This window comes from Terrapene carolina, unplaced genomic scaffold (genome assembly GCF_002925995.2).
Source record: "Terrapene carolina triunguis isolate 2854851 unplaced genomic scaffold, T_m_triunguis-2.0 Scaffold58, whole genome shotgun sequence".
Classification (NCBI taxonomy): Eukaryota; Metazoa; Chordata; order Testudines; family Emydidae; genus Terrapene; species Terrapene triunguis.
This window is the reverse complement of record NW_020664409.1, coordinates 79,176,744-79,189,199: the sequence shown is the minus strand read 5'-3', so window position 1 is coordinate 79,189,199 and position 12,456 is coordinate 79,176,744. Positions and strand designations below refer to the sequence as shown.

Below are 12,456 nucleotides of genomic sequence, written 5' to 3'. Positions count from 1 at the left end.
CAGGAGAACTTCCTGAGGATAAATCCTTTAATTACACACAGAAAGAAGTGAACCTTTGAAAATAAGTTAAGAGTTGCGTAGAGTTTTTTGTGCTGGATGCATTCATGGTACAAACCCCAAGTAAAAAAACATTAATCAATATATAGGGTAGAGTGGCTCTCTCAGGGTGTGAAAAGTAAACGTTTATATTGCACTGCTTTAGTGGAGTGAGAGCCAAGTCTATTCTAATATCTTGTTTCCTGAGATATTTCATGCTCCCTTGCTGAGTGCTGGTTGCCAGGGTTGGTGGGTTGAGGAGGGGAGAACCAGTCTAGATATTACCTATGAGAAGCTGGAGAATTCCTGCTTTATATTTACCAAGGCATGTTACCAGTAAGTGGGTGCTTCTGCTTCGAGTGCTGGTCCCTATGTGAATTCCATACATGGGCACGCATGTGCTTCCAGCGCCTGAGATGGGAGATTTGTAGTAAGTAACGTCTGTTGGTCCTCACATTTGCAGTTGCTCTCCTCATGCTTCAAACTGAGGGCATAAAGGGTGGCATGGACCAATGCCTCTCCAATTCCTTCTTACCACTGCCTGGTTTGACTTCTTTGTGTCCGCATTGATCTTCCTCTACTTACAATATCTGTAATTATATATTGTAAATAGTTTTTAGTAAGTTTAGACCTAGTGTTTAAGTGTGTTAGTATTTTCATAGCTAGTATAATTTGTTTAGTTCTCCGGAGCTTCTCCCCGTGGAAAAGGACTATGCCAAGAGTCCCAGAGTTTAAGAACTGTATCTCCCGCCCTGGTTCCTTCTGCTTCATCAATGAACACTAGCGCTTCCTTTACTGACTTGGGGAGGCTCACTCAAACCTGTGAGGGATGAGACCTCCATCTGTGGAAGCATCTCATGGAGCTGGCCATAAGACCCCAGTCAGATGCAGGCTGGGGAGAACCTCGGTATAGTGGCCTTGTTGCGAGTTGTGCCCCTGCTGAGTACAAGCTCTGGACTAGGGGTTGAAAAAATTAAGCCTAATAAACTTCTCATAAGAGTAGGGAACATAAGTATAGGCATAAGGAGAGATCTCTATCCAGATTTGCCTCTATGAAAAAGGATCCCTTCCCGTGTTGGTCTAAGTCAGGTAAGTCCTCATTCGCTCGTCCTTAGGGATTAAGTCTGCACAAACCTGTCCAAGAAGGAAAGGTGCAAAGGAAGAAGGATCTAACAGTTCTGGTTTCAACTCCTTCCCCCGGGACAGATTGGCCGTGTCTGAGAGCTTTACACTGTACACCTGGGAGTCAGTGATTCCGGCACACTCTGAGTTCAAGAGTATTGGAGGCCCGGCCCCAGATCCATTGGTCCCCACCTCAGGGACTCCTTGAACTCCAGGAAGAACTGAAACCTTTACCTCTCTGGAACATATTTTTGCTCAGCTCTATTCATAATCTCCTCTGCTGTTGGGCCTGGTCCTTTTTAGAGACATTTCAGTGTCAGGAAAAAACACCTTGAGGAAAAGAGGATCGTCCCCCACTGCATCCACAAGTTAGAGAATTCTTCCATTGGTGCCGCTGGCACCACGGGTAGAACAGGAGCCCACCTTTTCATCGGATAAATTGAGTGCTCCAGGGGACCCTTCTCCCCAAGGGAGACAAGCCCGGACAGAACCGCTCCTGGCTCTGGGGTTGGGGCACAGACGGGTAAGGGAGGCATGACCCTGAAAAGTTTGGGGACCACTTATCTAGACCCATCACCCCAGCCAGTCATGAGGCACGAATCATGGTTTAGCTCATCTTAGTTCTCCACAGAGGTCCAGAATACCACTGAGGATTTGCCTTTTGAGTATAATCTCTTCAATAAGAAGAGCAATGAGTCAGCAGGTTAGCCCTATAGCTACACTATGCTCTCTTAAGGACTCTAGAACAACTCTCTGCTTCCTGGAGATTTATACCCTGGCCCTGAAGAGAGAGCACCACAAGCAAACCTACAGCCCCAAACCTTCCCCCCCCCCCCAGCACTTTATCACCAGTGCCCTCACAAATCACCTCACAAATGACAGAAGGTTCAAAGATCCAGGTATACAACTTCCTCTGACTCTGCAACCACTGTCTACCCTCACCCATTATCCAAGAGTTTCATTGAGAATCACATGCTGATATTGATGCCATGCCGTACTGCCCCGCAGACATTTGGCGGCTGCTACCCACTTCAAACACAACTGGAGGGCAATAACAACAAACAAGTGGGTATTAGAGATCATCTATGCCAGTTACGCAATATAGTTTGTCTCACCTCCCTATCACAAATCATCTTCTCAGGGACCACTCTCGCGAGAAGATCCTTCATCAGGAGGTGAATTTTGTCTTTCAGAGAGGCACCATAGAACAGGTGCCATCCCAACATCGAGGGAAGAGGGTCTACTCCTCATATTTCATAGTTCCCAAGAAATATGGAGGATGGAGACCAATTCTTGATCTATGCCAATTAAATGTCTTTATTCACAAGTCAAAATTCACATGGTAATACTGGCATCAATAATTCCCTCTCTGGAGAAGAACGCATAGTTTGCAGCCCTCAACATGAAAGATATTTACTTTTCATGTGGATATTCACTGGTACCACAGAAGCTTTCTAAGATTCATGGTAGGACAAGAGCACTACCAGTTTAGAGTACTCCCATATGGGCTGGTGACCGCACCCAAGGTCTTTACGAAAGTCTTCTCAGTGGTGGCCCAGATGAGGCACAACAGCTATGCCATCTTCCCATATCTGCATGACTGGCTAGTAACATGCTGAACAAGCCAGGAAGCCCAGTTGGCAACCCTGTCCTTGCTCCATTTCTGATGACATTGGGGGTCTGTATAAATAAAGAAAATTTCACTCCCACAAACACTGTAGAATTCATAGGACTGACCTTAGACTCGTCCTCAGTAAAGGCTATCTCCCTTTAAACAGATTTGAGGCCATGAGCAGTCACTCTTAGACCTCACACTACATTGAGGAGTGTGTTTTTCCCTACTAAGCCGCATGGCTGCATGAGTGTATTTAACATCATTCGCTAGACTCCATCTCTGTTGCCTGCAGGCCTGGTTTTGGTCTGTTTATTCACCGGACAAGGACAACATGAATACCAGGATAACAATACTGTAAAGGTCAGAGCCTTTCTTGTATGGTGGACAAAACCGGACTAGATGTGAGTGGGAATCCCCTTTCTTCCACCCATACTGGACGCAACCATAATCATAGAGGCATCCCTCATAAGATGGGGAGCCACCATGTACAGTCACAATGCACATAGTTCCCATGTGAGGCCAGAATGCATATAAATGTACTGGAGAGGAGGGCAGTTCACCTTGCCTGTAATGCATTCCTCCCTCTCATATGGTTCCGTCATATCCAGCTAATGTCAGACAACATGATTGACCGTCCTTTGTGTAAACAAACAGGCTGGAGTAAGATCTCTTCCTCTGTGTATAGAGGCAGTGAATTTATGAGACTGGTGCATCAAGAAGAGCATCTTGCTGTTGGTGACATACTTACCAGGTGTGCAGAAGACTGGCAGAAAATCTCAGCAGGCACTTCTCTGCAGATCGTGAGTGAGAAATACACAATTCAGTCTTGACTGAAATCTTCACCCAGTGGGAAACACCATACTGGGACCTGTTTCCCAGACAAACAAGAAATTCAATCTCTACAGTTGCAGAGCAACATTAGGCTGAGACTCCAAGGGTGATGCCCTTCTGTTATCCTGGACTGACCATCTAAGGTACGTCTTTCCTCCCATCCCCCACTACCTCAGGTTCTATAGAAAATTTGCCACAACAGGGCCAAGGTTATCCTCATCGTATCCAATTGGCCCAGACATTTTTGCTTCTGGACTTCCTATGAACGTCATCCCATCCTCCTACCTATATACGATCTTTTCTGGATCAGGAGAAGGGCAGGATCAGAGATTGCAACCCAGACCCTCTTCATCTCATGGCCTGGTATTTGGATCATCATACCTAAAACGTTCATATTCAGAGGCCATCTGAACTATTCTCAATCGCAGCAGAAAAATCTCCACTAGAAAATGCTCTCTAGCTAAATGGAGGCATTTCTTTATCTAGTCACAATGAAAACAGCGTTCACCAGAATTGGCAGGTATCACTGCCATTTTAGACTATCTCCAGTCCCTCAAGATGTCAGGGTTTTACATTGGCTAGCTAAAAGTCCACCTGGCAGCAGTCAGTGCCTTCCCTCATCCAGTGAAAAGCCACATTATCTTTACTCACCCTGCCACAATTTGATTCCTCAAAGGACTCATTAGGACCTTCCCACCAGTGACAGTACCCACAGTACATGGGACCTCAGCTTGGTACTCAGCTCTTACCTTCAAAATGATGGTCATATGTTCCATGTCACGCCTTTCCATGAAGGTTGCCTTCTTATTTGCCATCAAGTGAGCCAGACGGGTGAATGAACGGGGCGCTCTCATGGCTGACCCGCCGTACACCATATATCACAGAGAAAGTCTGTCTTTATTTCAGAGTTTCACATGAACAAACTTATTCACTTACCAATATTATTCCCAAAACCTCATGTTTTCAGCGAACAAACAAACAAAAAAGACTGCACTCCCTGAATGTCAAATAGGCCTTGGTCTTTTATCTGCAGAGAATGAAACTGAATGGGAAAACACCAAGAATATTTGTCGCCATAACAGAGTGCTCACAAGGACAAATATTATTGACCCGGTGACTCATTAAGTGGATCTCTGGATGCATTATTCTGTCTCATCAGTTGGCACGTGTAACTCACCCAGACGGGTATGTGGGCCTACTTTATGAGAGCACAAGCAACCTCAGTGGCATCTCTTTGAGCTGTATCAATGCTGGACGTTTGTAAAGCGGCTACCTGGGGATCCAGCCACAACTTTACAAAGCATTTTGCTGTAGGCCAGGCTTCCATGGCAGATGCAGCTGTGGGCACAATAGTGTTACAGATATCCATACCAACTGCATCCTCACACTTTCCTCCTGTTTGAATACTGCTTACCAGTCACTCATGTGTGGAATATATATAGGGACCAGCACTTGAAGAAGAAATGGAAGTTACCTACCTTTAACTGGAGGTTCTTTGAGATGTGTGGTCCCTATCTGCATTTCAGTACCCGCTCTCCTTCCCCTCTGCTTCAGATGTTATCTAATTCATGGTAAGAGAAGGAACTGGAAAGGTGTCTGTCCATACCACCCTCGGTTTGAAGCACAAGGAGAGCAACTGTGCATGCATGGACCAACGGACACTACTTGCTACAGATCTCCAGTTTCAGGCACATGGAGCACACGTGTACCCATGTGTGGAATACACATGAGGATCACCCATCTCGAAGAACCCACAGTTACAGGTAAGTAACATCATTTTGTGGATTATTCATGTGGGAATTCATAGGAGCATCATGTTGTCATTTCAGGAACTCCAATTTAATAAAGTTTGCTTTCAGGTCTTTCAAGCAGAAAACCCTTTTGATTTCATGGAGAATATTTCACTGGAAGGAAAAACAAATTTCTTTGAGAAGCGGGTTTCAGAGTATCAGCGCTTTGCAGTTATGGCAGAAACAACAGACAATGTTTTCACTCTGGATGCAGATTTCTAATCTCTCTTCAGAGAGCATCTTGACTTTTTCCCACTCCCCCATCTCACTTCTTGTTGGGAAGTTTTATGTATTTCTTCTGAAGTCTACTAGGATTTTTTTTTCTGGCTTCCTACTTTGTGTGAAGTTATAAATTTACACTTGAATAGACTGTAATTTAGCAATACAATATGTAGGTTATAACCTATAATGTAAATACCTTTTTGCATTGCACCCTGAAAAAAGGTCCTCTTAGAAATTCATGCAGCTTCTTAAAGGGATATACAGTAACTCCTCACTTAACGTTGTAGTTATTTTCCTGAAAAATGCAACTTTAAGTGAAACAATGTTAAACGAATCCAATTGTCCCATAAGATTTAATGTAAATGCGGGGGTTAGGTGCCAAGGAAATTTTTTTGGGTCAGACAAAAGGTATTGTACTGTATACTGTACAGTACTGTACTGTGGTTGGGAAGTACCCTGGCTGGGAAGCACCTTTGCAGCAGCAGCTTCCCTGGAGAAGAGGCTCGGATTTTGCCGGGAATGCTCCAGGCCCGCCTCTTCCTGTCCCCGCTCCACTCCAAGCCCACCCCCTTTTCCCCTTCCCTCCCAGAAAGTCCTAAGCACCTCCAAACAGCTGTTTGGCGGTGGGGGAAGCGCTGGGAGGGAGGGAGGGAGAGGAGGCGGAGAAGTGGAACTTGTGCAATGCTCCCTTGTAAAGTCGCTGCTCTTCCACAGAATCTTACAAGCAGGTAGCCAAACGACGTTATAAGGGAGCATTGCACAACTTTAAATGAGCATGTTCCCTAATTGAGCAGGGACATAACATTGAAACAACGTTAAGTGGGACAACGTTAAATGGGGAGTTACTGTACTATAAAGAACTTGTTTGACTCATGTTGTTGTGACCATTGGGTAAAACTGGCTTTTTTTAAATGGCTGCTATATGTTTTACTGTGCTTTAGTTAAGTTTAATTACACCTCTAACTCGATATAACACTGTCCTCGGGAACCAAAAAATCTTACCGCATTATAAGTGAAACCGCGTTATATCGAACTTGCTTTGATCTGCCGGAGTGCGCAGCCCCGCACCCCCGGAGCACTGCTTTACCGAGTTATATTCGAATTTGTGTTATATCGGGGTAGAGGTGTATTTCTTAATTTGCATCTGTGCCTCACTTTGCAGTATTTTAATCTTGAACCCAGATGAGGTAACACTGCATGTAAATATGTTCCTGCAAACTCTTCTGACAACGGTTTTAAAATGTAAATTCGTGAATCTAGAACAGTGCTTCTCCTTTGTCCCTATGATAGAGTACCCTTCTCCACTGCTTCAAAAACATTAGTAGAGGAAGGAGTGGTGTGTGTTTAGTGGGGTATACAGTATGATTATGGTACGATCTTATCAGATCAGGTGATATAATTTGCTTGGATTTCCCTGTTAACCTGTCATCTAGCTCAAGCAGCTTTCACAACACGTGCCAAACCCAGCCTATCAGTAATAGCAGCAAGCGTTCAAGGGAAAATATCCTTCATATAAGATTTGTTTTGTAATATTATAAATCAGGTGGATCTATATTTAAAACTTGAGCCTGTAACGAGACAGAGAAGGAAAAAGTTTTTGGTGTTGTTCAAATCTCAACCTACTTTGTTTAATCCAGTTGCTGCTACTTACATGTAAGTGTCTTAACAGTAAGCAGACTTACAGCAGCTTTAACCCCTTATTGCACTGGGGTTGTGATCAGCATCTGACATTGAAATATCAATTTCTACATATCTTCTTTATTTTATCCATTCTGCTGGGTATTCTATACTCTCCCATCCTTCTGAATTTCACCAGTATATTTGTAATGTAAGATAGTGTATCGTTCTGATTTTTTCCCCTGGAGGTGTATTTTTTTACTTGAGCCAGATACTGGGGTGATGGTCATCTGTAGAATAGCATGTTCAATGTGCAACATCACAGCATTACAATAGAATTTTCAGACCACAGATAGTCACAATGTACTAATGTTTTTAAATTATTCTGTCAACACTGTAGTACATTGTGACTATCAGCCCCAACTAGTGAGTGCTGCATAAATGGTGATGTGTGATCTGTAGTACAATCTAGCGTGTGTGTGTATTTTAGTTTATATCACAGGCAACTGCTACCGTATAGGCACAAATTGAAGGGGTGGTTTTATAATTTGACATAGTGACATTTGGTGTAGAAGGAATAACAGTAACAATCCAGCCCAGATTGACAGTGACAAAGTACAGCAGAACCCCATTTTTCTGATTTAATTGGGACCTGGGGCCAGATCGGAAAACTCAGATAATCCAGAGAATGGGTAAGTATGAGGCTGCAGCACCATCTAGTGGTCACAGGAGAGATCTCCCTCTTCTGGAACTGTGTGGGCTGGTTGTTCACTTAATAGGAGAGCCAGATAATGGAGGGTCAGATAAACAGGGTTCTACTGTAGTTACCATCTGAATTATGTGAAGTAAGTCAGGCATGTCAGTCTAGTTCCTGGTGGACAGGTGTCCACATCACAAAAATAAGAATAATTGGCTCCCCCTTGTTCAGAGTCTGAGCAAAGAGGTCAAGGATTTAGCAGGCATGGAAGTAGAACTACTCTTTCTTCTAGAGATGGCCTGTCCAGTCTGGAGGGAGACACATTGGTGGGGCATTAAGGGAAAGCTTGCACCTATGGCTGTACTTGTACCTGTTCTTTGATTAAATAGAGAACTACAAATTCTGGAGCTCTCAATGCAGCATGTTTCATGAGCAGTATGTTCACATGGAAGGAGAAAATGTTAAAACCTGAATGTGACCTGTTTGGGGAAAGGCAACCTCTTTTCTGCTTGTATCATCCTCAACTTGGTGGTATGAGGAGTTTTTTTTTAAGCATTTATCCAATGTTATAATTTAAATTAAGATACTTGATGTTTAGTCCAGGGTATTCACTGTTTTGTATATGGATTTGCTCAGGTCTCTTAGATAAACATAAGATACCAAAGTCCTGTTACAATCTTTATTCAAGTCATGTGTGAAATATTTGTATAGTTTCAGTAACACGGTTCAAAAGATGGTCCTGGCCATGCCAGACTTCCTAAAGAAACGGACGGGGAAATGTCTATGGCTTGCTAGTTCCTTGTTTTATTGCAAAGCCTAAAATGATTTAAATAAAGTTAATAAAGAAATAAACCATGTCTGAACAATGTAATCTAGTGTCTTTGGAGCGCTTGTTTTATTTGGTAGAGGGAAGCTTGGCCTCCATACCATGGCTCATGATAGGAAACAGAAGATGCACTCCCCGCATTTTCTCAGAATCATTCTGTCATGCGGGGCAGGGTTTGCTCTCTCTGCATCTAGCAAGGGGTTTTATCCCTTAAACCTATGGATGTCCCAAAAGCTGTGCAGAGCTTTGGATACCCATTGCCAGGGGGTGAGGATTCTTGGAAATCTACCAAGAGCTTCTCCCTCAGCTCCCTAAAGCCAAAGAACCCCAACCCACTGGTCTCTGTGGTGTTTGGGGCCAGGGAGAGAATGCAGTAGAGTCACTGCTCCCCCAGCATCTATATGAGTGTCTTGGCTTCTTGGGCACAGCGTGTTACCTTCATTAATACACCTCTACCCCGATACAACGCGACCCGATATAACGTGGGTTCACATTCAATGTGGTAAAGCTCCGACACGCCGCTTTGAGCAGCGTGTTAAGGGGGCCAGGGCCGAGGTCGAGGGATTGGATAAGGGGCAGAGGGTCTCGGGCAGTCAGGGGCTCCCCCCCCCCCGGGTCTGGGAGGCAGGAGCTGTGGAGGGGGCACTTTTGGGGGCCCTGCAGTCCCAGAGTGGTCCGGGGGATTAGCGGGGGGCTGGGAGCAGCCCGCTCCACTTCCCTCGCCCCGGCCCCAGCCCCAGCCCCAGCCGTGTCGCTCGGGGGTGGGGGCTTGGGGGAAGGGATCCCCCCACACTCACCGGCAATGGCGGAAGCGGAGCAGCCCTGCCCCAGCCCGCTGCACTCCGCTTCCCGCTGCAGGTGAGTGCGGGACCTTTCCCCACCCCCCCCCGCTCCCCAGCGACACGGCTGGGGCCAGGGCAAGGAAAGCGGAGCAGGCTGGGGCTGCGTCGCTCCGCTTCCTGCTGCCGGTGAGTGCGGGGAGGTTGGGGAAAGGACGCCCTCCGTGGCTGGGAGGTGGCAGAGTGGAGCGGACTGGGGCCAAGTTGCTCCGCTTCCTGCCGCTGCCAGTGAGTGCCTGTCAGGGGGCGGGGTGTGTGGATAGGGGTCGGAGCAGTCGGGACAGGGAGCAGGGGGGTTGGGTAGGGGGTGGAGTCCTGGGGGTGATTAGGGACGGGGGTCTCTGGAGGGGGCAGTCAGGGAACAAGGAACAGGGGGGGCAAAAGCAAGTTCGATATAAAGTGGTCTCACCTATAACGCAGTGAGATTTTTTGTCTCCCGAGGACCGCGCTATATCGGGGTAGAGGTGTACCTAATGGAGGATGGTAATGTTACTCACTGTTTGTTCCCTACTAGGAGTATTTGACAGTCTCTCTATAGCTGAGTCTTTAGGGCTCCAGAGCTGATAAGTCTGCACTAGATTCCTTTAGGTACCCACATTCCTTTTCATATTTTGTTCTCCCTGCAACCATTGATAGCTATTGAACAAACCCCTGCCCTCAGTAACCTGTCCCTTATGTCTCTCTGGGAATTGGCCTTTGAGATAATGAAACATTGTGGCGTTATTGACATAAACTGTGACCGTATAGATTATTGTTGCAACCAGGGTCCTATGGTTGCACCAGGTCTTGTACAGAGGAGGCCAAATGGGGTGTCTATGGGAAGGTTGTAGATTGCTGGTTATGATTATGTTGTCTGTATGTGTGTATCATTTTTGTATTCGCAGTTATGAATATTGGCTATGTACTTGTTTGATTCTAAGTAGCCTCAGTGAAGCATTTGGTCAGCTTCTTGAGAAAGGCCTATGCTCAGTAATTGCCCAATCAAGAAACACTTATCTGACAATCGACTTTGGGAGATGCCAATCCACATCTGAGCTTTCCTGGGAACGTTCAAACTAACATATAAACAATGGCGTCGGCCTGCAAAAAGCTGAATCATTCATAGACATGTGACTTGCCCAGGTGACTGCAAACTCCATCTTGTTGAGGGGATTTTACACAGGAGAACAAAGGGGTTTCCACCCACAAGAGAGAGACTATAGAAGGCCCTGGAAACTCCTCCATTTTGTCTTCAGCTGGCTCAAAAGATAGCCTCTCCACCCCCAAAGAGATGCCTGAAAGAAACTGGAACAAAGGACAGTAACTATGGGAGTGTGAGTGATCGCTGGATCCAGACTAGGAAGGAGCCTAGTCTGTGAAAGAAGCTTTTTGGAACATCTATGAGGGTGAGATTTACCTGCATTTAGTTTCTTACTGTATTAGGCTTAAACTTGCGTGTTTTTGTTTTATTTTGCTTGGTAATTTATTTTGTTCTGTCTGTTATTACTTGGAACGACTTAAATCCTACTTTTTATACTTAATAAGCAAAAAGTGATTTTACTAATTGACCCAGAGCAAGTAATTAATTTCTGGCAGAGCAAACAGCTGTGCATATCTCTTTCAGTGTTATAGAGGGCGGACAACTTGAGTTTACCCCAGGGGTGGCCAACCTGAGCCTGAGAAGGAGCCAGAATTTACTAATGTACATTGCCAAAGAGCCACAGTAATACATCAGCAGCCCCGCATCAGCTCTCCCCCCACTCCCTCTTCCCAGTGCCTCCCGCCCACCGGCAGCCCCGTCAATCAGCACTTCCCCCTCCCTCCCTGCACCTTCCGATCAGCTGTTTCATGGCATGCAGGAGGCTCGGGGGGGGGGGGGGGGGGGCGGGGGGGGGGGGGGGGCGGGGGGGGGCGGGGAGGGGTGGAGTGGGGGCAGGGCCTGTGGCAGAGCCAGGGGTTGAACAGTGAGCACCCCCGGCACATTGGAAAGTTGGCGCCTGTAGCTCCAGCTCCGGAGTCTGTGCCCGTACAAGGAGCTGCATATTAACTTAAGAGCCACATGTGGCTCCAGAGCCACAGGTTGGCCACCCCTGGTTTACCCTGTATAAGCTTTATACAGAGTAAAACAGATTTATTTAGGGTTTGGATCCCATTGGGAACTGGGTCTTAAGCTGTTTTCAGTTAAGCCTGCAGCGTTTGGGGGACGTGGTTCAGATCTGGGTCTGTGTCTCTAGCAGGCTAACGTGTCTGGCTTAACAAGACAGGGTACTGAAGTCCCAAGCTGCCAGGGAAAACGGGCTCAGAGGTAGTTTCAGCACATCAAGTGGCAGTACCAAGGGGGTTTCTGTGACCCAACCTGCCACAAACATTCTCCCAATTTTGTATATACATGTACGTAAAACCTGTTTAATATTATTGAAAACTACCTGAGTGCATGGAGAGGAGACTGGATCTCAAGATCACTCATTAACCCTGGTTCCATAAGTCCCTGTGGCACTTACGATACATTCAGTTTTCTGTTTGTGTAGAAAGCAAGATTACTGCACAGCCTAGTTCTACTGCATTGCAGTGCATACACCTTTGCTTGCCAGTGAGTCAGTTATGGATTTTTTTTTATAGACACTTTGAAAGCCTCTAAAAATGAAAACAAGGTTTTTGCCTTGTACGTGCCCAAATCCTCTCACTTTTGCAAAGAAATGTTCACTTTTTTCCAACCCTTCTGAATTTGAAAGCTAAAAAGGAGTGGGACAGTAAGTTCTTCTAGTGTGTGTGATAGTCTGCTGCACTATCCATGAAGAGCATATTATTGGCGTTAAAGATCCAGTAGCATTGGCCCATCAGAGCCATTCCAGGTTCTAGCTGGATCTCTAGATAGTGTGTTG

The 12,456-nt window shown here is 45.8% G+C and overlaps 1 protein-coding gene across 1 annotated transcript in view; it reads left to right on the top strand.

Moving 5' to 3' along the window:
• RRM2B (ribonucleotide reductase regulatory TP53 inducible subunit M2B) overlaps window positions 1–5,945 on the top strand; it is a 42,195-nt gene extending 36,250 nt beyond the window's left edge. The window contains exon 9 of the mRNA XM_024208949.1: window positions 5,464–5,945. Within this exon, the coding sequence (XP_024064717.1) occupies window positions 5,464–5,616 (153 nt within the window). The 3' untranslated portion in view covers window positions 5,617–5,945. The remainder of the gene's footprint in view (window positions 1–5,463) is intronic.
• The last annotated feature ends 6,511 nt before the right edge of the window (window positions 5,946–12,456 follow it).